The sequence below is a fragment of the Ammodytes marinus genome (genome assembly GCF_949987685.1).
Source record: "Ammodytes marinus genome assembly, chromosome: 23".
NCBI lineage: Eukaryota > Metazoa > Chordata > Actinopteri > Uranoscopiformes > Ammodytidae > Ammodytes > Ammodytes marinus.
This window is the reverse complement of record NC_137227.1, coordinates 308757-334808: the sequence shown is the minus strand read 5'-3', so window position 1 is coordinate 334808 and position 26052 is coordinate 308757. Positions and strand designations below refer to the sequence as shown.

Below are 26052 nucleotides of genomic sequence, written 5' to 3'. Positions count from 1 at the left end.
AGAAAAGTAAATACAACACTGTGAAAATAGGAATTACTGTGCATCGCGGACACAGCCACACTCCGTTGGGGATCTCGGGCAGCGGAGGGTTCAGACAGTGGATGTGGTAGGAGGAGGTGCAGGTGTCACAGCACAACAGCTTGCCTCCGTCCTTACAAAGCCGACAGAACTCCATGTGGTCGTCATCCTCCTCCTCCTCCACGCTGACCTCCGATATCACTCGATTCTCGCTGTCCTCCTCCAAATCCTCAAAGTCCTCGTCCTTGGCCTCCCACTGGATTCCCTCTTTTTCCTGGGTAAGGACAAATAAAAGGCCATCAGAATAAATGTAAAGGTTGCAATAAAAATGTTTTCTTGAAGTGTTGATAATAATGTAACTAGTCTCACTATATAATTTCACTGTAAAAATGAGCATCTACATCCAAAGCCCCACTTCAGGTATTTTTTGTTTTTGTCTGGGCAGGGTTTGTGTATTTCTAACTGCAGCCGGCTACAAATCCTCCATTCATATGTCACCTTTTAAGCAGTTTTTTAATCACTTGATGATGAAAATGCGCATACTGATGCTGAGCAAGATCACACACAAAAAGAAAAGCAGGAATAGACGTGTCCATGGCAGTAACTGTACTCACGCAGTGAGGGCAGCTCCACTTTCCCTCAGGGGCTTTGTCCAGCTCGGGCTCAAAGCAGACCAGGTGATACGCTCTGGGGCAGGTGTCACACAGGATGATCTCGCCGCCCTGCTGACACACCTCGCAGTAGTCCTGATGGTCCGTCTCATAGCCGTTCCCCTCTTCACCTGGAACTGGAGGGTGAGAGACAACACTTTTAGATGAGGAACTAAATCTTTGTCGTTCATCTGAAAATGTGTTTTCTTGGAGGGGATTATTCACTGAAAACACAAATTAAAGCAAAAACATTATCATAACCCTGCAGAGAAGTATCTCAGTGTTTGGAAATATAACTCAAAACCTGACACAGGAGTATCTGCACTACACTGTATATCACTGATAGTCACACAGTGTACAGGCTTGTGCCTACTTTTCTTCTTCTTCTTAGTTGGCCTCCCCCGCTTGTTCTTCTTGCTGTCCGAGCGAACCGAGGAGCTGTGAACGCTGGAGTCCTCCTGCTCAGACTCCTCCTCGTCCTCGCTCTGACGCAGGTGGTGAGAAAGAGGCAAGGAAGTGAATAAGTGATGGAAAAGAACAAAGAGGGCAGAAACGTGTAACGGGAAACAGGAAAAATAAATATTTGGCTGGAGATCCGTACTCACAGAGCAACTCTTCTTCCTTTTGGAACCCATAGGTGACAGTTTAATACGAATGGGTGCCATTTTTCTGGCTTTGGCAGCAGCCAAAGCCTTTTTCTTGTCCGGGAATCGAGGGCTTTTACTGCGCTTCTTATAGCCAGGACCTGGACAGATACGATCATATTGAAGAACGAAATAGTGTATATATTTTGTATAACCACAATTTAATATGAAAGATTATTATTGCTGTTGTTTCATGTGTCTCTTCTACTGTAAACAAATTGTCCAAGAACCCTTAACGTCTGCTTCACTGTGTTACAAACAGTCCAAACTGACAGTAAAGGTGTGCAGGGCTGAGGATGACAATTCACCTTTGCCCTCTTTCGTCTTGGCCTTCCTGAGCGGTGGAGGAAGCAGCGGCGGCAGCTCGGGCGTAGCAGTTGCTGCGGAGACCTGCTCGGCAACAGCGATGGCGGCGGCAGCAGCAGCTGCTGCCACAGCAGCGGCGTTGCCCTTGAACGGGTTGTTGGAGCTGAACTCTCGCCACTTGGCCCCCAGGATGGTCATCATCTTTGACATGGGGATCTTAGGGTTCTTCTTGGCTATCATCGGCCTGAGGGCGAGAGGTTGAGATGATTGTTCAGTTGTTTTTGGTGAGAGAAAACCCCAAGGGCAAAGCGCAATTTAAGCCGGCCTACTTCTAAGAGCTGTTGCGTGTAAACTTTCTCTTACAATGACAATCTGAGAAAGGGTTTTAAATAAAACAATGTTTTATTTAAAATGTTGTAATATTCATCTGCATTTACTAATACAAGGAAATTGTTTTTTTGAAACTTTTATTTTAATGATTTTGCTATTTTTTACAGACAAACAAAAAACAAACAAAAAACAGAATAGGTAAACACCTACAATACATACACACCCCCCACCCCTTTCCCCCCTCCCTCACATAAACAGAAGTGAAATAAATAACTAAGACACAATTACAACCCTCCTATTGTACTGGGGTCAAAAGACATTTCTTTTTGCGTGAAAATGTGTTTTTCATTATATAGGGGTTGTTCAATACTATGCTTTTGATGATTCATATAAATTTGAAGTGTTTTGATCAAATTATGGGTTTTTTATTAAATTTTATAACACCTGTTATACTCTGGGGTCAATATGACCCCGCAGCATACAATGGTGCAATGGGGCAAAATGTCACACTATACTGCTTCTAACAGATGAAATACCCGCCCCCCCTTCTTCTAACGACATCCACACACACACACACACACACACCTACACACACACTCACACACACGTCACCAGCACACACACACGAACACACACACGCACCCACCTACACACACACACACACCAACACCCACACACAAACACACCCACACATGCCTGTACATGAGCACACACCCACGAGCGCACACACACACACACACACACACATGCACACATGAGCACTCCCCCCCCAAAAAAACACACAGACACACACAAACAGACCCAACACCTGTGCCTTTGATGTGTGGGGTCAAGCAATGGTTTAGAAAACAAAACACATAAACAGATCGTTTCTCGCAGACTCTGCACCATTTCAAATCTTAGGCTGAGACAGGCAGCATGATCAGTAGGCAGCAGGCTTTACCTTAGACCCCGTTTCCACCTGGCATTAACATGTGGTTTTTGTGATCCGATCACATGAATACAGCTCTAACTACAGGTGAGAACACTCTCAAGACGCATTGAGATCGGATCACAAAAACCACATTCGGAGGTGGTTTACGTCGCTTGTGTCGCTTGTATCTGCATTCATTTGGTAGTGGAAACACGAATGTGGTTTGTGTCTACATTAGGGACCTCCTACTCAACTGCTGCCCCCTGCCTGGGCGGAAATACGTTGAAAATGCATCACTGGCGTTCATGCAGCTTTTATAGAAGCCTCATGAACGAGTTGCAAATGACAAACTACTCCTCTGTTTTAATTTCACTGCGTAAATCTGAAAACACGGAAATCGCTGCTATTGACTGGAGAGCTGCAAGACAACGACTTCCTGTTCTTATCTGCTTAAGAATAAAAGTCCACTCGCGTTTGGGTAGTAACAGGCTTTTAATGTGAAGGCGCACAGGAAATATTCTGTTCGCATACAGTATCTTAACTTCATACAGAAAGCCGGCGCCGCCCGTGTAGCCTACTGGTGGTGGTGACAAGACGTTAGAAAAGGCGCCCCGCAAACACACATCTTTCACCAGCCAAAGAGGCGTAATAACTTACTCGCCTAAGAGTTTTTACTTTTATATATGATCTATCTATGATATTTCCCGCATTTGGCGAGAGCCCTCTAAGCAGTGTTGTGCATCGCGCCTCCTTGTCTAAATGAGACAGTAGCATATCTCATCAACCTAGACTGGTAATTATCTTTGCATGTAATGCATTTTAATAGCAAATGCGATTAAAACTGTGGCACTGTACAGCCCTGTGTGTTTACTTGTTTGAACCCCACCGGTTAAAAACACCAATGCAAACGGAAATGATGAACGTGTTGATTTAAATACAGCGCGGGTAAATGGAATCCGATCACAAGTAGACAGAGAAGTCACATTTGAAAATACAAGTGGGAACACACGGACTGAGAGCTGTCCACTTGTAACCAGATTCAAAAAGTCAGATGTTAATGCCAGGTGGAAACAGGGTCTTAGAGGCTTGTGAGCTCATTTTGAACCAAGTTCAACAAAATGCAATGAAGTGAATCAGCAAAGATCACTCCATAACTACCGGCCTCGCATGCAACTGAGGGACAAATCGAGGGTGACTCACTTCTAAAAAGCTAATTTTTTTAAAGTTTTACGTGTTGTAATATTGTGTTGTAATGTTAAATAAGTCAGGTAAAGAGTGAGGATAAAGTTGAGTAAAAGTCTGAAAAACTGAGGTTAGTGATTATTTATGCTTTTTGCCTTAGAAACAGTCAAACCAGGCGAGAACTGACCCTGCCTGGTTTGACTGTCTAAATCAAAAAATGCATACTTTTATATAAACAAGGTCTGTTGGCCCTAAATTCAAAAACTAAGGGAAATATTTGTGGTAATGGGTTGGACTCAAGTCAGACTAAAGGTGTAACACAAAATTAATTGATAATTTATACTTTATAGGCTTTAAAAAACAGCCGAACCGGGCGGGGTCAATATGACCCCAGAGGACCATGGGTGTTTGTATTTGCTCCTATTCAAAAAATCTAAGTGATTCAAAAACAGTTTTTTCACTAACCTTTGACATAAGCCACTCTCTAATGAGTCATATAGTCAAAATCATGTTAAGGAATTTTTTTTATTTTTTTTTATTTAATTTTAAATCGAAAAAATTGTATATTTTTATGTAAACAAGGTCCGTTGGCATAAAATTCAAAAACTAAGGCAAATATTTGTGGTAATGGGTTGGACTCAAGTCAGAGTAAAGGTGTAACACAAAATGTATTGACAATTTATACTTTAGGCTTTAAAAAAACACCAAACCGTTTGGGGTCAATATGACCCCAGAGGACCATGGGTGTAAGTCAGTCGGGAGTACATTACGAGGGTTAAGAAAATAAGCTGTAAATAAACAAAAAACAAAACAAAGCTAAAACAAAAACAAAACTGGGGCAAACCTCACACAATCTAGTTCCCTATGTGCTGGAGCACTGGGCCCCATACAACGGAGAATCTGTGGGGGTGGTCGGACAGCTCATATCTCAGCCTTTCGATATGTAAAATACCCACCAGTTCCCTCAGCCAATTATCGAACTGAGGGGCCAGGTCGGATTTCCACAGTTTTAAGATACATCGTTTAGCAATTACCATGCCATAAACTATGATTGTACGTGCATTATGATCCAATGTTTCCAGGGCTGTGACAAAACAGAGCGGTTTCCGGATCAGGGGTTAAGGAAACATTTAAAACATTAGAATACCATTTAAATACAAGACACCAAAAGTTGTGAAGATTTGGACATTCCCAAAAGTGGTGATCAAGTGTACCCTCTGCAATCTTACACCTGTTACATAAAGGTGAGAGATTTGGGAAAATGTTATACAGTTTAACCTTAGAATAGTGCAATCTAAGTGTGACCTTGAATTGAATTAGCTGAAGCCTCGAGTTTATAGAGCAGGATTTTATGCTTTTTAGTGCTCCTTCCCAGACATCGTCAGCTATTCCAATGTTTAAGTCTTTTTCCCAGGCTTGCTTTATTTTTAAGGTGGATTTGTCCTGCCAGTGTAGAAATATTCCCACAAAAGATGATATCAGGTTTTTAGCTTCTGGTGAGCCCAGTAAAGTTTTGAACAATGAATCATCTGCGGGCAAGGATTCGAAGGATGGTTTATTCTGTCTGATATAATACCTCAACTGTAGATACCTGAAGAATTGAGCTTTCGACAGTGAAAACTTTGATACTCGCTGATCAAATGAAGCAAAGTGACCATTTATATAATGGTCCTCAACTGTTACTATTCCCTTCCGACTCCAATCTCTGAATGTTGAATCTGTGAACGACAGGGGGAAGGCATGGTTATGCCAGATTGAGGCATGTATGGTCGTGTTCGGTAGTTCACAGGCCTTCCTAATTTGGTTCCAAATTATCTGACAGTTGGACAGGGTAAAGTGGTCTCCTCTAAAGGAAGCAGGCGGTCTGGGAGAAGAGAAAAGGAGGGCAGTAAGAGGTTTTTTAGGCCAAGCTTTTTTCAATTGCCAACAGTGTTGGGAACGTTACTTTAAAAAAGTAATTAGTTATAGTTACTCACTACTTGTTCCGAAAAGTAACTGAGTTACTAACTGAATTACTTTATAATAGAAGTAACTAGTTACCAGGGAAAGTAACTATTTGCGTTAGCCTACTGTAAAAAAAAAAGTTGCTATATGTCAAAATTTTGATTTTTCTGAGCAGTTTTCACAAGTCAGTTGAAATGAGTAGAACAGACAGGTAGGCCTACTTGTAAGCTACATCACCTTCAATATGTATTGCACATCAACAGACAGCAAGAGGTTTATCCTGCACCTGCAGTATTTTGTTCTCAACAAAAGTAGTAGAGGAAACTGCTGAATGTACCGTGCTGATCTGCTATATCACTGGATTCACTTCAGGGGTGTCAGCTAAAACACCACTTCAGGCCAAAAACGTCAGACTATGAAGCATGAGACGATGAGAGGAGGAGTAAGGATGTATCCGCTGTTTATTTCCTTCTTTAACAAGCACAGCAGCATACAGATCCCAGGAAAAGAACAATAGCAATATTCGGCTCGTGATGACACGCTAAACAGCTGTTGCAACCGGCGAATCACGTCCGTTTAATAGCGTGCATAAATTATAATTTATAGAGATCAGGAAACTCAATGCATTTACTCACAAGGGCGATGCAAACAAACTCAGGGAGAGCACGTTTCAATCGTGGATTGATAGGTGGTTACTGCGCCAACGTGCACGCTCGTAGCTCACACAACAGAGAGAGAAAGAAAAAGAAACTTCACTAAACAGGCGCTGACGTGACGGCGCTAACTGACAGTTCTAATGTCATCCACACACCGGTCTCCTCACTAGCAGTTTGTGTAGTATGGAGCCAGGGGTGCGTTCGGATTACACCGTTTATTCAATCAATTCAAAGTAACGCACCGCATTTAACGTTCAGTAACGATAACGGCGGTGTAACGGCGGAAAAAGTAATTAGTTAGATTACCCCGTTACTGAAAAAAGAATGGCGTTACGTAACGCCGTTCTTTTAAACGGCGTTATTCCCAACACTGATTGCCAACCAGGGGGCAGATCAGATCTAATGCCTTTTTCATATGTAAATTGCCAATACACCATCACTCTAGCATTGGCAGCCCAGTAATAATGTAACAAACATGGTAACCCCAGTCCGCCATTTTCCCTGGGTTTCTGAAGATGGGCTTTTGAGATCCTATGTGCTTTATATCCCCAAATGAAAGGCATTATAATAGAATCAATTGATTTAAAGTAAGATTTAGGAATATAAATTGGCACATTCTGAAATAGATACAGAAATCTCGGCAGGGAAACCATCTTTACTGCGTTCACACGGCCAATAAGGGAGATCGGTAATATTCTCCATTTCTCTATGTTCCTCTTTAGTTTGTTCAATCTTTCCGTAAAATTTAACTTAAAAAGTGTCTTTGGGTTTTTAGATAATTTAATGCCCAGGTACTTTAAACTGACCAGATTTGTTTTAAACTGCGTATTGGCTAGAAATGTTGGGTCCAGATCTGCTGTTAAAGACAAGAGTTCACTTTTTTGCCAGTTTATGGTGTAACCCGAAACGTCGCCAAAATAATTAATTAGCTGGAGTAGGTGGGGGATGGAATTCTCGGGGTCGGCTACAAAGAGGGCGATGTCTGCGTACAGAGAAATCTTATGGTCCATCCCATACAAGGAAATAGTTATGCCAAAAAGAGAAACACTACTTCATCAATATCTCACATTACTGGAAACCTTGGTTACTCACCGATGTGCGTACACTAAGGCTAAGTCCTTGTTGCAGCAGACCCAGGATAAGCTCCGTCCCGGAGCGTTTACAGCATGTCTTCCCCCTATCTCACCCCATTTCAACTCTGTTTGCTTAAAACTACAGTATCCATCAAAGGTGAAAAAAAATCACACATGTCCTTTTTCAAATATTTGCTAAAAAAATCTACCATTTGCATGATCATACTGGGCAGCCATGTTTGTTTGTTTTGTGGTGTATAGCCACGTGCCAAGAATTAATCCAATGTGAGACTGCAGAGGCCCAGTTGATGAAAGGGGCTGGGCATTTCTAAATACAGGTGAATCTAAAAAAAATATATATATCAAGAGAATGGAAAATGGAAAAGTCCATTAAAAAAGTGAAACTTTCATATATTTTATATCAGGGCTCTTCACTGGACCGCAGGTTAGTTAACATTAGTGCTGCTTCATGAGCAGTGAGACTTGACTCATTAAAAAAACTTCCCAAAACACATGTTTTATGTTTTGAATGTGCAGAAAGTTCTGAACAATACAGGTGAATAAATATTTGAAAGCAATATAGAATTCCTGAGAGCCTTACTGCATAATATGACATCATATTTGTGTCACCAGGAACCTGATTGTTGTCTTTTCCTTTACAGGAATATAGCACGCCTAGACCCCAGCTAATAATATGTCCCCCCCAATGGGAAACAAAACCTATGCCAATCAACATGATATACAGTATTTAAAACGTTTTGTCAACCATAAACACAACAAATGAGTACATATTAAGTTAAAAGAGGTTAAAAACACATGTTAGTGTTTGGCCAGGCTTAAAATTCAACACTTCTTATTTATTTTTAACTGGGGGTCCCTGTTTCTTTAAAGACCAAGGCTGGCTGAAGACACCTGTTCTAGATTCATTACACAAAGTGAAATATGTCAGGCAGGCCTTTCTTCTATTTTCATTTTAATGATAATGGCTTACATATTATGGAATAAAAATTCAGGCATCTTAAACTATTAGAATATAGCAGTTAGTAGCTTCTAGATTAATTTCACAATTTCACCACGTCCTGCAAACCTTTGCACTTAAGCATAACTGATCTCATCATAACTCTAAACCCGATCCCCGTGCTGATGGCACTTGCAATATATAGAAAACCCTGTGAATACTGAACCGATATGTGATGTCTTGATTTTAATGGGAGTTTCTAGAATCAACACCACAAGGAAAAAACTAAAGATGGGAGAACAGTGCACCTCATGAACTGGCTGAAGGCTTTGTAGTTGGTGAGCTCCATGTAGTCCTCTTCTGTGAAGGTATGATCAACATCTTCCAGACCCCACTCCCTCGCCAGCTGGGCCGAGGTCTTCTGCTCTATCGGCTGCTGGGGATTTAGGAAAAACCCACCAGTCAGAAGAGGATGGATGGATGGAGCAGTGATCAAACTTCATCCAAAAAGATAACTTTACCTTTGCCGTCTCCTCCTGGCTGCTCTCTCGGTTCCCGTAGTCTTTTTTCTTCTTCTTGGTCTTCTTCTCTTTCCTTTCTTTATGTTTCTTCTTTTTCTTTTTCTCCACAGATCCATAGTCGCTTGCCACACTGTCTGAGTTGTTGCCGTAGTCTTGCTCTCTATCCGAGTCTCTGTCTACATCGCTGTCCTGAATAAGTTGGGTATGACATTAGAGAAATGCCGATGTAGTGAGTTAAAGGTGGAGTCAGCAATACTGGAGAATGCTTGTTGTCAAATTACTTTTTGTGAAAATCAGTGAATATCTCCTCATTATCTGCTACCTTTGTCTGTGTTTGTGTGCTGAAAGAAAATATGGTGTTAATACACAGCCTACCCTTTGTAAATAGACATGTTGCTAGCTACGGTGGGCCCCCTTTGTTTACATACCCTTTGTTACCATATAAGTTTACATAGCCTAGGCGGTGTGTTAAAACCAGATTTTTTTCAGCACACACAGTATGGATAGGTTAGGATTGTGAGCAGATATTGACTGATGATTTTCACAAAAAAATTATTTGTGAAAGTGAACAAGCATTCACCAGAATCACTGACTCCACCATTAAGCCCAAAGTGTGACAGCGGGACAAACTTACGATCTTCTTGCGTTTCTTTGCTTTCACTGGTCTCCCCTCCTTTTCCTTCTTCTTCACATCCTTCTTTTTCTTCGGACGGCCTTTCTTCCTGCACGTGACCTCTGTTTCTGAAAGCTCTGGATCTTCATCTGAGAAGCGTAGAATGGGCGGGATTGTGAAAAAGGAAGAAGAATAGAATATAAGAATTAGATGAGCAACAATCTTCTCAAACACTTACCAGGACAAACAGACACCCGGCTTATCCCCGCTGCACATCATTACACACAAAAGCTTTGCTGTGGCTTCGACAACCTCTGACCTTGGCCTGAATTGTGACATATATGCTGAATTAGACATAGTTTGTCAGAGGGGGCTATATGTAGACTTGACAGCTGGTGTTGGTGGTTCCATAACGTATAAGGATAATTGGTTAATGGCAATGCAACTATTAGAATATAGCAGTTATTAGCTTCTAGATTAATTTCACGTGTAATGAATCTAGAATATATGAAAGTTTCACTTTTTTAATTAAATTACAAAAAGCTTTTTCTAACTATTTCTTTAGATGCACCTTTATATATTGATTGATTCAGCTATCCCTGGTTGTGCTTGTTACTTAGAGATGCAAGAATTGCAGATAGAGTAAGAAATTAGCCCACAGTGAGTACAAATGTTACAGGAGCGAAACTGCAACATCACATTTAACAACAAAACTGTGAAAACCTAACTAATAAGGTAAATTTAAACACCACGTCCTGCAAACCTTTGCACTTAAGCATAACTGATCTCATCATAACTCTAAACCCCATCCCAACACTAGCTGTCATAGACTTGACAGCTGGTGTTGGTGGTTCCATAACATATAAGGATGATTGGTTAATGGCAATGCACCGCCACCTTAATAGCCCAAACAAACTGTAAAACGTCCTGACCAGAATATAAATATTATATTTGATTTAAGGGAATACAAATAGCCAAGTGTCTTTCTCCCCTATAGCCTATGCTACCTCTGCAATATCAGACCATCATGGAAAGCAATTTAACTTGCAAGTTGAGCTGGCTTAGGAGTACAAAAAAAGGAAACACATGCAGGCACATAGAGACAGACAGCATCAGCAAGCCTTCGCTTCAAAGGCAGCAATGCATTAAAGCATGGCCAAACTGCAGGCGGTCACAGACCCATTTTTATTTTTTTTATGTGTGCCTGCCTTAGTAAGTGATCCCTACCACCCAGGGCCAGCCCTGTGCATAGGCGGTATAGGCGAATGCTAAGGGCGCATCCATCCCTAGGGGGCGCCGCTAAAAATACAAATAAAAAAAGGGCTACCAAAATTTTAATTTTTTTTACTAATACTGTTAATTCTATCATTTCATAATATGAGTTAAGCTTAAAATATCACAACTACAGAGGATAGACAAACTATAAGATAAATTATAGAAACACAAGGTCATAAGTGCTATACATAAAGCCATGAGATATCAGAAGGCTTGATTCTGATTTAATAAAAAGCAGGAGCAAGCTTTTCTGCTTGATTTTACCTTACCGCTTAGCTTTCTATTATTTACTGCTTCTCTTCACTCTGGTTAGATGATAAACTGCATTTCATTTTAATGACAAGAGTTTAATCTAATCTAATTTCCATTTTAAAGCTTCTCTTATTTTTTTCACCATTTATTATTATAAATAATGTAACAACATGTATACTTCTCTTCTCTCTTCAGGTTTTCATTTGAAATACTTTGGGCCACCTGTCCTGCAGACATCTTCTCCACCTTAGCACAGCCCAGTGATGCAGCATGGGGAATAAAGGCTTCACCAATAGACCCAAAGGCAAGAATAGTCAGGCTGTAGCAAGGTGAGGTGAACTTGTTGAGATATGAAGATGAGTTCTTAAAATCTAAATGTACACAGCTCTTTCTGTTGGAATCAAGTTAAATAGCAGTACAGACCAGAGGTTTCTGTCATTTAATTTTGTAATATAGCTTTTGTGTGGAATTATATTCAATGCAAAGTTATGAATTATTATCATTGTCTCAAAACTGTCCTTCTTTTTCACCCACTGAAATGTATTTGTCTCTTTTTCTCATGTCTGTGCTTTCTTCTTATGTTTTTCTTATTTTTCATTCATTTTAACTGCTGCCATTCTTGCTCAGAAAAGAGGTAATTTGACCTCAAGCAATTTTGCCTGGTAAAATAAAGGTTAAAAAAATGTAAACTATACTTTGGCTATAATAGATTATACTTTCAAATTGTAATGGCTGCATTATTTTGTGCAGATGGTAATATTGTATTCATTTTTTTAATGTTATGTCACTTGTTTTGTAATATGTTTTTTATTTTGTGGGTTATTTTCTATCTAAAATAAAATGAAATGTCAAAGACAAAGCTATCCAGTTCTGTGTGAGTGTATGAGCAGTGGTAGTGGACCTGACTGCGATGCAATGGGGGGGGGGGGGGGCGCGCCATCTGAAATCTTGCCTTAGGCCACCACCAGCAGCATTGCCCCCCATCACCCAATTCTATACCTCCGCTTGCCTCTCTCACACCCATGGAAACATAATAAGAGCTCCCACCTCGTATAACAAGCTTAGCCTACCCTATGGAAAGTAAGCCTAGCCCCACTCTTCCCCGCCTAGCTTGTGCAGCACGCAGCCGCCGAAGGCACGGCTGGGAGCGGCGGCAGCACACGCGGGACTCGGTGATGCAGAGGCCGCGGGGCGGTGACATCCATATTTTTCTCTCTCTCTCTCTCGCCGGGAGGGGGGAGCAACCGCGGCTATGTCGTGGAGGGGTTAAAGCCCTTTTCGGGAAGCGTGACACTGATTTATCCGTCTGGGACTGCACGGCTTATGCTGGCTGGTCCGGGCTCACACACTAATTACATCTAAAGAAAAATCAATGGATGATTAATGCAACATTCATAGCATGTTAACGCGCGTGTAGCTTACCGTTTATATTAGCCTATATGTAAGTTAAATGACCTGCCTGTTATGAATAAAGTAGGCTACGACCTGTAGAAGTGCTATTTTTTACTTGTGCTGTCGCAATGTGTAGTTCAAACCAAGCCGGAGACTACTTTCTGCACCCTCTTGAGACTGCGCACACTGTCACCTCAACTTCCAGAATGTCGCAATCACTCTTTGGATCAATACTGAACATTTTAAAAGCTGCAGCAATTAAAAAATAAACGAAAATCTTATGGTGTGTGATAGTTTTTGTCACCACTACGCGGTTTAACACCCAGCTTTCATGCATGCCCATCTAAACAAAACCGCATCCTACTCATCCCGGGGTGGATATCAGATATTTACAGCCTCAGGGCCAGGGGAATCCATATGCCAGCCTTTTATTTATTTTTTAATGGCGTGGGCATTTTTTTTGCACCTCTCTGGGGCGACCTTTTTGCCCGGGCACGGGGATTCGCTAGTCATTCTGTCAAGTCTATGGGAGCTGTAAAAAAAAAAAAAGTGGCAACTTTTTGATGGTGGAGATTATGGGGAAAAGAAGCAGCTGTAGCAAATTGAGTTTACTTTGTTGGTGTTGGAGGCGACGATAAGGAAGAAGGGGGCGAGAGATGAAATGTGCAAAACAGTCCGCACAATAGCACTGAATAAACGCACACCTTTGCATTTTTGCAACCTGGATAGCAGTTGTGTTTTTGTTTCCAAAGCGTTCGCTCTCATAGGCTTTATTTTTTTTGTTCAGAAGAAAATATTCCACCTATACGGCTACATGTTGGTGCAATAACTGGGGGAGATGGATGTGTGTAGTGGGCTTAAGGTGGTGAAACAGTTCCTCTTCTTAAAGAGAAAAATTTGAAAAAAAATCGCGACTAGACCAAGTGTCAATTTTGTATGCGTGCACACGGGTCCCCGCTGGTCTCCAGGCTACTGTACCTAGCACCGATACAGGGGCACCAAACTGCGGGCATCAGCTAGTATTCCATGCCCCCCCTGTTTTTTTTCCACGTTTTTTAAAAGCGCTTTAGGAAGTAGGCTAAGTGTGTGTGTGTGTGTGTGTGTGTGTGTGTGTGTGTGTGTGTGTGTGTGTGTGTGTGTGTGTGTGTGTGTGTGTGCGTGTGTGTGTGTGTGTTCGTGTGCGTTTGATCGGTTTTCTGCGCGCGTTCCCGATTTGTCCGCGAGTTGTCTTTACTGTAGTCTAGCCTACCTTGCGCGGCTGGTGTTGCAGTTTCCAGAGGCGCCGCCGGCGAGTTTATGTCGCTTGCGTTCTCGTGTAGGTCCCCGTCTTCGTCGTCGTCGTCTTCTTCATCAAAATCTCCTCCCTCGGAATTAACCACCATGCCCTCGTCTTCCTCACAGGAGCGGAGAGCAAAGGACATTATATTCCTGTCATTGGATCCGTGCTCGTATTCCAATAAAGAAAAGCCTATTCTTGCCCGATTGTATGGTATTTATTTAATATTCAAATCGGCACAGAAAAAAGTGGGGGGCGTTTTGAAATATTTTACACCAGGCAGAGCAACAAAGATGGCCGCCTTCTTATATTTATTTTTTAACAACCCCCCCAATAAGAAAAAAAATCCCCTTACATGAAAAATGGCTGACTATATTATTCCAGAACGCACCCCCTCCTCCTTTCTCTATCTCTCTCCGTCTCTCGTTATACCCGCCCCCTCCCTCACTAAAAACACATTGTTATAAGAAAAAAGGTGTGTGTGACTGCATGTAAGTTACATTGTTACTTGTTTGTTTGTTTCTGTCTGCCTCCCCTCCTCAATACGAGGCCCCCTCCTTCTCTGTTTTTCTCTCTTTCTTTCTCTCTCTCCGTCTCCAGTCCGGATCAGTCACGAATCCGACAGACTTGCCTGGTGTCACTGTCACTCTGCGAGATGACGCGCAACAAAAACTCTGGCTTTCTGCATTGCAGAGCCCCAACACAAATCTATCAAATATTGCCACCTTACATTTCCCGGAGCCCCCACCGTTGTATGAAAAAGTATTTTGGAGCAACGGCAGGGTTGTGTGTGCGTGCGTGCGTGCGTATGTTTGTGTGTGCTGGGGACTCCCCAGGAGGGATTGAGGGGGGAATGGGGGAGGGGGGGGGGGGGGGGTTGGATCTGGAGCAGCCATGCCCATACTTACATCAGATTGTATTGCTTAAATATTTAACTAGTTGTGGTGGGGATGGAAACAAATCAAAATATTCAAACTATAGCTTATCACATGGCTTCTCCCTTAATAAAATGCCATTTTAAAAATCCCATAACACGACAAGACATTTTTTGTGTGCACTTGACTGTAAAAAAACATGCAGTTATTAGCAGGTCGGAAGGCAGTAATTTAAGGCCATGAGAATCCCTAGATCCCATGCGGCCCTCAATGGATATTCAGGGCACTTTTGTATTGACAAAGGGAATTTGGCCTTTCACATTTAATCCTCACAGTGCAAATTTAATACAAATTAAATATGGATCATGAAGATGAGAATCTGTTTTTAGAAAATATATGAAAAAAAGCATTGTTTGATTAAGACGTTTCCAATCCCTGCTGAGCTTCAGGAACAATTTTATACAAGAAGGCAATATCTTGTAAACTTTGAGGGATTATTATAAAGTTTGCACAAAAGTTGACTGACTGAAGTACGAACCAATTAGATTTTTGAAGTCAAGGTCACAATGACCTCATGCCTCACGACCCCATTATCTTAGGCCCTGTTTACACTGGAAACCGAAACTGTCATTCACTTGACAGAAAACACAAACTTTTGAAGCCAGCTCCCAGGGTGGAATCTTTTTAAAACTCAACTGCAGCGGAACCTTGTAAACTAGCGAAACCGGTCTCTCTGGTTATAAAGATAGAAGACAACATGCACGGTGTCTCCGCGGCACCATCACTGTGATCAGCCGAGAGTGCTGTGCAGGGCTCAAATAAAACACTCGCCAAATGCGGGTACATTTAATCAAAGCGATTAGTGAGTTATTAAGACCACCCGCCACTTTTGCAGGGGAGAGATTTGTGCTCTGCCGGTTTTTCTAGCAAAATAAACTTTTGTCACCACCGGTAATGCCAAGGCCACGGCTTTCTACGTTAAAAAACACTATCTATAAATCAGCGTGCAGCAGTTAACTTACTGTTAAAACAAACAGAGCATTAAGGCTGTGGTTTTCACATTAAAAGCATTTCACTGGCTTTACATTACTAGCATTTCACTGGACAAACATGAGTTGACATGAGACAGGAAAGTACCCACTGACACAGCCCCTTTACAGTGCTGCAGTCACCAACAGCATGTCTTCTGTTTTCACGAGTTCTATGCGGTGAAATAAGAGGACAGAAAGCTTGTCATTTGCAATACTTGTAACCCTAAGCTTACACCAATCAATTAAGGTTCTATGCATCAAATTGTACCGGACGAGCGGTTTTCCTAGTGATGGGCAAATGAAGCTTTTGTGAAGCACTGAACCACTTGATCCAATTGTTTCGAAAATGGGTTCTTTATTCAAAGCTTCAGTAACAGCGACCTCTCCTGGTGAAGTGCGAGGCTGCAGTGGATTTAAAGTATTTCTGCTTTGAAAATGATTTGATACACACTTACGGTGCGAACACACCTTTAAGGTGCGAACACTCCGCCGCGTTGCGAGTTTACATACAAAGTCAATGTATTTTGCGAGGCGCCGCGCGAATGGGCGGTGTAAGCCCTGACTGCAGCTCGCAGATCGAGGAGGGGCTAAATGTGGGTTGGGTTAAACGTTTAACTCCGCCTGAAGAATGTGCGATGCACAGCCCGTGACTGTAGGTTGTGAACCAGCGGGGAGTTCTGTGCCAACCCAGAGTCACTGTTGGCGGGTCTGGGTTGAGGCCCTACATTTTTAACCAAATACAAATAGTATTTCTGTGTGTGAGATTGGGTGTGTGTCTCCCTTTTCTAACCTATCCCTGTCACCTTACCCTAACCCTAACCACCCAGCTGTGATGCCTGAACATAATCGCCAATTTCAGGAAAACATAGGGCTGTGGGAACATATTGATGACCCCGAGGCACACGGCCGGGACCGACCAACACCGACAAAGAGTCACGGTTGTCGGGGCTGGGTTGAGGTGTACAGCCGGGGGCCGGCCTGGAAGTGGCGAATGAGCTTGGCGTTATGGATGTGGCCGAGTTAGAGTGAGTGAAAGTGGGTATGGGGGTCCTCACAGTGTCCCCTTGAAAATCATACATTTAACTATTAGCATATATTATATAGTAATATTAAAACCTACATATATAATATGTATAGGGGAGAGTGGCCTAAGTTGTGCATTTTGGAAGTTGTGCCACCCCTTGTTTCTAGAAAACCGTGGAAGAAATTGGAAATGTGACCACATATTTAAGAAGAGCCATCCATTTGACTCATCCTGTAAAGAAGGGAGACACAAGGAATGAGATATAAGCACATTTAAAGAGGACCTATGATGCTTTTTGACTTTTATGACCTATAAACGTTGTTATGATGATTCATAGTCATGCTTAACCATACTAAATTATCAAATAATGACTTACATGCATTTCGACGTATTCCCTGCTGACCGTCTGGGGTGTCTGTGCAGAGCACTAAACACTATTCTAGCCAGTCGAGAAGTCACGTCTTCAAAGCGGTCTACCCTTTGTAACTTTGTGACGTCGCATGAAACTTCGTGACGTCACCACGCGGCTGTTTCCATGTATGGTAATGCTGTCACTTCCCTGTTCGCGTCTGCCTCGCGCCCTTATAGGTCCATGCTCGCGCTTCCCGCCACTGAAAGTGTTCCGGAAGGAAGGTAACCAATCACAACGGAGTGGGGTTTGCAGGAGGGGGGAGGGGAGCGGAGATGGCCGAAGCACAGGCGGAGGGAGCGGAGATGGCCGAAGCACACACACTCAAGTGTTGACAGGACGTGCTGGATCGCCAAAATAAGAGAAAGAGCTTCCCGAAAATCTACATAGTTTTTTGTGATGTGATTCGTGTCAGGTTGCTCTATAGCAGTGTAAAACAAGAAATTAAGACCAGAAAAGTAGTATAATAGGTCCTCTTTAAGCTAAAAAAAACTGTGTTTTGCCTTTCAAAGTAAAATTTCCATGATCAAGGTTTTTTGATTATTGTGTCTGAACACTTATAGACAAGTTTGAAAACATTTGACACATGTTTTAGTGCTTTGGTATGCTACATTTTGAGTCTATACAGTTAGCACGATGTCAGCCCTAAATTGCTGCATCATGCTTATTATCCAAATTTCTGGGATTGGGGTGATTTGTGCCAAAGGGCCTAGGTGAGTTATAAGTAAGTAAGTAAGTAAAATGTATTTATAAAAGCACATTTATGACAGTTTGCACTGTCCAAAGTGCTGTACATAGTGCATTCAGTAGGTAAACAATGAAGGTAAAATAACAATAACCAAAATAAAAGACGTAAAGCCCATACATCCAAATAAACACAGATAGTAGTGCAGAGGTAAGATAGTTAATGGGGAGGAAACACCAGGGTGTACATATGGGTTTTGAGCCTTAATTTAAAGGCAGAAATGTAGAGGGAATCACATTTGTCAGGTGGCAGTTGGTTCCACAAGCACGGAGCTAGTGCAAAGTACATTTCTGAGAGTTGTGCCAGTGGCATGGCTGTATACCAGGGGTGTCCAAACTACGGCCCGTGGGCCAATTGCGGCCCGCGGCCCGCTTTTTATTGGCCCGCGGCCGATTTAAAAAATATAATGTAATATGGCCTTTTTTTTTTGCATTTCTTAGTTAACCCACTAGTGCAGGGGTGTCAAACACTGATTGATTGGCCCGTGGCACATTTTAAAAATATAATGTAATATGGCGCTTTTAATTTTTAAATAATTTAAATGCACTCATTATATTACAGAGAAATATGTCCCATAAAAGAAAAAGAGCAACCAGCCCATCCCAGAGGACCCTGCATAATATTTTATTTTAAATTAATATTATTATGGAAAATCTGTGTCCTTCTCCAATAGCTTCTAATTCATCTGACACAGTGTCTCCATTTTTTTTTCATGAAAAAAGTTTGGACACCCCTGCTGTATACGCTGGTCACCAAAAGAAAGTGATTGTCTACAGTAGCTCAGAAGAGAGTGACATCTCAATTCCACTTAACGACACCACTGATGAGAGTTCAGATGGCCAGAAAGATGATGGTGACTTTGTCATTGTGAGCTTTGCAGGTAAAACCATTAGATCTGCTAGACCTTGTTAAAGAAAATTGTCCTTCAATCTTTGTCAACTATTTACTTTATTTACTTTAAATACACCTTAAATAAGTGATTGTCTAATGGATTTGTCTTGCATTACAGTTTATGAGATATATAGCAATGGCACAATTTACCCCATGGTATTCTCTCCAACCGCACAACTTACACCACACCGGGGGCAAGTTGTGCAACAAGACAACTTTTTTTCCGAAAGCTATATTTCTTCAACAGTTTATTCCAGATCCAAAGTTTTTATTGCCAGGGATGCACAACACCCTGAAATATATGTACATATTTGAGTTGGAGACTTTACTGTCAAGGCCTTACTTTAAAGTCAATTTGAGTGAAAAGTTGCACAACTTAGGCCACTCTCCCCTATAGGCCTATCAAATATAATATTATCGTTATATTCTAGACAACAATGTGCTGCCGGATCTGCGCCACCAGATGGCGCCCGCACGGAGTTAAACGTTTAGCCCAACCCACATTTAGCCCCTTCAGCCAAAAGAGTCCTCAAGTTTTATCAACAAAAGGTTTACAACAATGTTCAGAGCTGCATTGTTCCCCAGACAAAACAAAAATAAATTAAAGCGGTGATGCTCATCAACTTTCAATAATCTTACTTTAACTGTAGCACATACTGAACCCCATTCTGTCATGAACCGTCACTTCTCCTCAGTCCATAACAGAGGAACTAATGGGATAACTGGTGAGGGTGATTGGGTGTTACTCTTCCGCATGCCCACTGTACCCTTCAAAATAACCACAGTACACATGTGTTTAAATGGTTCTTTATTGATTGGTCAAACATCACGTTTTTCATTTGGCTTCCATATATGTTTGGAGTTAGGTCAAAGTTCAAACAGATTTTGTTTTCAGTCAATTCAATTATCAAGCTTCTGTTAAAAAGCTTTGCTCATGAAAGAGAATGTTTATGTGAAGATATGAAGTCATTTGGCTTCACCTAGTGTCCACTGTGTAGAAATGCCTCAGGGCCCATAGAGCAGGGACAGTTCAAACCCTCTCCACTCTTAGAACTATACAGTATAATTATATATTTATGTAAATATTCTGACACTTTTCTCTAACAAAAGAAAGGTTTTAATGAGAACCATGTTTCCATTAGAACACATGTTGTTCCAATGATTTGATATTTCCAGTTTGACTCTAAATTTTTCTATATCTGTTTAAAGGTCACAGAGGAAGGTGAAGCAGGATGCACATCCCAAACCAACAACCAGTATGAGACATTTATTGAAGTCAGCAACGCCAATGTAGTGGGTTTTTATATCCTTTACATCCATATAAGAAGCTTTTATGTCTGAGTCTTTTTTCTTTTTTTTTCATAAATGCGAAAATACTATCAAAAAATAGTGCAGGCTTTTCATCATGTTTTTAAGAATAAAATGTATCATAAATCATACAATGAACAACATATGAACATATACTTCTCTAATGCCCTTCAGAAGAGAGCTAAGAATGATTATGGAAAGTTTAATTTAGATGTAAGTGATTCAGAAGTTGATTTATGATACATTTTCTTCTTAAAAACATGTTGAAAAGTCACACACACACATACACCTAAGTATTCCTTCTAATTCTTAATGAACTATTTTACACTCTCTTGTCTGCAGGTCACCTTGTCACAATCGGTCACACCTAGACCAGTCAAGGTGAGAAGGTTTTATGAGAATTTAAATAATTAAACAAGAATGACAAAAATACAAATAGGGTGAATACAGGCATCTTGGGACACTTTCCGAAAATATATGTCTTGTGGAAGTTCTAAGTATGATTCATAGGTATTTTCCCCATCACATAATACCATTCGAAACAGCTTGAGATCTCTACTACACAACAGAGAAGAACAAATAAGTCAAAATTAAACACAGGATGAATGACTCTTCAGCAAACACACATTGACCCAAAAAACATTTTTCAAGGCATTAGGGGAGAACGGGGTAATTTGTCACACGGGTTGGTTGTCACAATCGTTATATCTCGGAACCAGAAGGTGCTGTCTGTGAAATTTTGGTATGTAAATATCCAGAATTGGGATCAGAGGTCACCTACATAGTCTTCCTTGGAGTTAGACTGCTGAATTTGAGGTGAGAGGACTGTTTGTGTTTTTCATGTCAAATTGATAATATTTAGCTCCTCAGTATTTTTCTTCTAGGCTTTTACACAATGGGTTCATAACAAAACAGTTGTTACCCTAAACAAGTGTGAAGGGTAAGCTATAGTTTATGTTTTTAGCAAGGTAATTAGTTGTCAGATGGTTATTGGCCTTGATGCTAGCAAGAAATTCAAGTTGGGGTTGGTCGTCACATTTTTTGGGGGGTTGGTTGTCACATGTTATCCAAAGGCTACAGCCAGAAAAGGAACCCAATAATGAAATAAATTGTCAAGCTGTATCCTCACTGACACCCCAGAGAAGGAAAGAATAGAGCAGGAAAAGGCAGCTAGCATGCAAAAGAAAAAAGGGCAACAAAATCAAAACAACCCAGTGCATCCCAAACTAGACTAGTTGCCAAGGCTACAGTAAGTTATGTAAGCCTATTTGTCAACTTGACAATGCAATTAAATGTTCAAATTTAGTTCTACTTTCTTTCCTTCTTTTTATGATTATTCCCATTAAGATAACATTGTGACAAACAACCCCATAGTGTGTGACAACCGACCCCTTGATGGGGTTGTGTAAGGGTGTCTTTGATGATTAATTTCTTCTTTATTACAATAAGATAGAAAAAGGGGTTCACATTTCAAGCCAACACCTTGAGCTTCAATTTAATGTAGGAATGACTATTGAAAGATGTTTAGGTGATGAGCAATTCTCACTAGAGTAAAAAGTGTGCCTACTTACCCCGTTCTCCCCTACTGTCATCTTGGTACACCTGTTATTGGCATCTTGGGACAATTAAAACACATCAAACTGAAGATGTCCCAAGATGCCAATTGGCATCTTGGGACAGTGACAAAATCAAATTTTTAACAGAAAATAAGATTGATCTGAACATGATTTTTTAAAATTCTGATTGACCACTCTATTACCTAACATAATATATACACATTACAAACATCCATACATTTGTTAGATTTTTATGATCTTAACATCATTTACAAGAAAACGCTGTCATTTGACTTTTCATCTAAATTCACTGCAATGCTGTTGAATATGGCTAGACCATGCCACCAAAAGTGATGTCATGACCACATAACCAATATTTTTTCATTCCAAACTTTCTCATGATTGGCTCAGTGTAGAATTTTAGAAATAAAATATTATTCATTAAAAGAAAAACAAGATTAAGCTTAAAGAGGACCTATTATACTACTTTTCTGGTCTTAATTTCTTGTTTTACACTGCTATAGAGCAACCTGACACGAATCACATCACAAAAAACTATGTAGATTTTCGGGAAGCTCTTTCTCTTATTTTGGCAATCCAGCACGTCCTGTCAACACTTGAGTGTGTGTGCTTCGGCAATCTCCGCTCCCTCCGCCTGTGATCGGCCATCTCCGCTCCCCTCCCCCCCCTCCTGCAAACCCCACTCCGTTGTGATTGGTTACCTTCCTTCCGGAACACTTTCAGTGGCGGGAAGCGCGAGCATGGACCTATAAGGACGCGAGGCAGACGCGAACAGGGAAGTGACAGCATTACCATACATGGAAACATCCGCGTGGTGACTTCACAAAGTTACATGCGACGTCACAAAGTTACGGAAGGGTAGACCGCTTTGAACACGTGACTTCTCGACTGGCTAGAATAGTGTTTAGTGCTCTGCACAGACACCCCAGACGGTCAGCAGGGAATACGTCGAAATGCATGTAAGTCATTATTTGATAATTTAGTATGGTTAAGCATGACTATGAATCATCATAACAACGTTTATAGGTCATAAAAGTCAAAAAGCATCATAGGTCCGCTTTAACTGTCCCAAGATGCCCATTGTCCCAAGATGTAGAAATAGGATTGGAAATGTTACTGAATTTTTTTTGTGTGTGTGTGTGTGTGTGTGTGTGTGTGTGTCAGGGATGGAAATTAACTTTTTTGCCTACCAGCCACTGTGGCAGGTAGATTTAAAAATCTACCAGCCACTCATCTTTTTTACCAGCCACTTTTTATACGCAATATCTTTTTTAATATATGCGTTAATGTTAAACAATACAATAGTAAGAATAGCTAATGAAAGTGTTTTTCATACAAATGTTTTCCATCAGAAGTCATTTGTACTGTAAGTAGGTGCTACCAAGGAACTGAGTTGCAAATTAAATGGTACACTTACTATATATGATACACAATACACGTCATCTTTATTTCAAAACATTGTATAATTGAACTCCATATATACTCTGGGTTCAATGGAACTTTTTTTCCCAACTGGCCCGCTTGGCCAATAGATCCGAGTTTTACTGGCCCCTTGTATATTTTCACTGGCCCTGCAGACACCTTTTTTTCATCATTTAGTCAATAATTATAATACAGTATTGAAGTTACCTTTAGATTTCTTTTTTCTTTTTAGTTAATGATATGAAATGTTGATATTGTTTATCACTTTCTCCATATGCATTAGGGATGTGAATGTGTCGACACATTGACCGGTTTTCCACTTGCGCTCAAGTCGAATTTAAAAATAGAAATCTGAAAATCAGGGAGTTATGCCGTTTTATTAATGGGAGATGTCACCGTGTCACGTCTGGTCGTGAGCGCGCTGCAGGAGCGTCACTTCTGCAAGGTGCGTGCATGAAGTGATCAGCTACACATAAGAGTCCGGTGTGGGACCATTTTTTCACTGTTGATAAAAAACAGTGCAGTGCAAAAGATGCAGCATAATATTAAACGCTCGTCTGAGACTATGACGTTAAATCATCTAGAAACACACGATGCCTTCGTCCGAGCAAAGCAGCGTTTCACCGTGAGATCATTAGTGAGTGCGCGAGCCACCGCACGGGGAAGAACTCTGTGGTTTGAGGCTCAAATAATAACCGGGGATATTCTCCCCGTTAGCGATACCGATGGGAAAGGCTTCCCTGTTTGTATGCGATCTGATTGTATGTCTCGAGCCTTAAATACAAAGCCATGTCGGCAAACTGACTGCGCGACTCAAGGGACTGTATGTGAGCCGAATCCCTCCGTTAGTTTCTGTTTCAGCCGACACAATTAAAATCACCTCTAAGCACGGACAGCGTTTAAATAAAGCATCTCATTTGTATTACCATTAGGGCTTTGATGCAAATACTGTAACAACGGCGGCAGCTCTGCTGCTTAAAGGAAAAGCGCAGTTTTCACTTTATTTTCAGCACCTCAACCTCTGCTGTGGGAAGAAAAAAAGGGGGCAAAGTAAGTCGATTGATTTGTCGACTTATGCCTCCACACGTTAACTCGCAGATAGTATTTCCTAGCGGAGCGGATCGCACCGTAGTTCAGTTCGACTAGAAAGGCAAAAAGAAACTGTTGAACTGTGTAGCGCCCTGTCATCATGTTCATGACGAATGTATTAAATATGCAAATTAGATCGGACCTGACTGGAAAGTATTACCCGACACAGTGGCGGGTGAAGTGACACAATTTACACGCCAGCACGCAAATCTACCCGCATTTGGCGTGTGGCGGGTGTTAATTTCCATCCCTGGTGTGTGTGTGTGTGTGTGTGTGTGTGTGTGTGTGTGTGTGTGTGTGTGTGTGTGTGTGTGTGTGTGTGTGTGTGTGTGTGTGTGTGTGTGTGTGTGTGTGTGTGTGTGTGTGTGTGTGTGTGTGTGTGTGTGTGTGTGTGTGTGTGTGTGTGTAGTTGCAGTGAGGATCTACACGAAACAACAAAGACAACGGTTCGACAACAAGACGCTGACCTCACTGTTCATTCCTGAGATCACGGTAATAAACATTTAATGAGATAACATAGCAAACACTCAATGTAGAAAGTTCACAACTGAAAAAAATACTTGGGCTATTTAAAAAAAAGAAACTGGTATATTCAAAAATTCCTACAATAACGTCATGAAAATATACTGGGTTATATGCACATTAAGAGTTTGTGTCTGTATCCAGCAGCAACACCAATGCCTGTATTTGAAGATCCTATATAAGTTATGCCAGAACTCCTGTGAATGATTGAGACCTTATTTGGCAAAAAAGGACAAAGCTACGCTTGCTCATACTTTCTTTGCATCAGAAAAGATGGACAACCCAACCCACTCTTTCCCTTTACTGACCGACAACCGACTGTTGATATTAACTGTTAACCGGCCAGATTAAAAGGTGGAGTCTGTGATTCTGGAGAATGCTTGTCAGAATCAGCGATTATGTCCTCACAATCTGCTACCTGTCCTTAATGTGTGTGCGCTGGTTAATACAAAATCCAGTAGGGCTGCAACTAACGATTATTTTAATAATCGATTAATCGGTCGATTATTTTTTCGATTAATCGATGAATCGGATAAAAAAAAAAGAAACATTTGTAAATGCCGCATCTTTATTCAAAAACTGAACATTACTTCAAATTCACAGTGCAGACTGCAGTGTCAAAACACCAGGTTATTGCTCCAACGTCCCGGAACTATTAAAAGTAATATTAAATGATAAAAAAATTATAATAAACCTAACTGGGATAACACAAAAAAAACATACAATATATAAGGGATGTCCATGGTAACCCAGTCAACCGATAAGATTTTTAACCGGTAAATACTTACGGTTTAAAAAATTAAATCATCTTAATTTCTCTCAGATGACAGGGGATCGTTAATTTTTATTGATATTGATACCATTTTCAAGACTCCTTAACGCAGTGGTTCTCAATTATTTTCTGTCATGCCCCCCCTAGGGGACAGAATTTTTTTCGCGCCCCCCCTAATTTGAAATACTATTGAGAACCTGCTAATATTTATTTATTTATCTGTACAAAACCACTGTATGAGTTTCTGGCATGAGCATTCTGCATACAATCACCTTATTATCAAATTAGATAACAAAAATTAGCCGAGATAACTTTTGCAGCAAAAAAAAATCAAAGTTCAGTTTTTTAGCTCAATTTGTAACATTTAAACAAGACTGCTCAGTC

General features: G+C 41.0%; 1 protein-coding gene across 7 annotated transcripts in view; it reads right to left on the bottom strand.

Annotated features, from left to right (window-relative positions):
• The window catches only part of chd3 (chromodomain helicase DNA binding protein 3), a 173982-nt gene extending 159397 nt beyond the window's left edge, over nt 1-14585 (bottom strand). For 3 of the 7 annotated variants that reach the window (XM_080052085.1, XM_080052081.1, XM_080052083.1), the window contains exons 1-9: nt 13977-14268; nt 9830-9957; nt 9196-9384; nt 8983-9110; nt 1621-1862; nt 1274-1413; nt 1042-1153; nt 633-805; nt 38-292 (exon numbers count right to left, since the gene is read on the bottom strand). In XM_080052085.1, coding sequence (XP_079908211.1) covers nt 38-292; nt 633-805; nt 1042-1153; nt 1274-1413; nt 1621-1862; nt 8983-9110; nt 9196-9384; nt 9830-9957; nt 13977-14148 — 1539 coding nt within the window. In that variant the 5' untranslated portion in view covers nt 14149-14268. Of the gene's footprint in view, nt 1-37; nt 293-632; nt 806-1041; nt 1154-1273; nt 1414-1620; nt 1863-8982; nt 9111-9195; nt 9385-9829; nt 9958-13976; nt 14269-14503 lie in introns of those variants that run through there. The other 4 variants (XM_080052087.1, XM_080052082.1, XM_080052084.1 and 1 more) reach the window with 3 other exon arrangements.
• Between the last annotated feature and the right edge of the window lie 11467 nt (nt 14586-26052).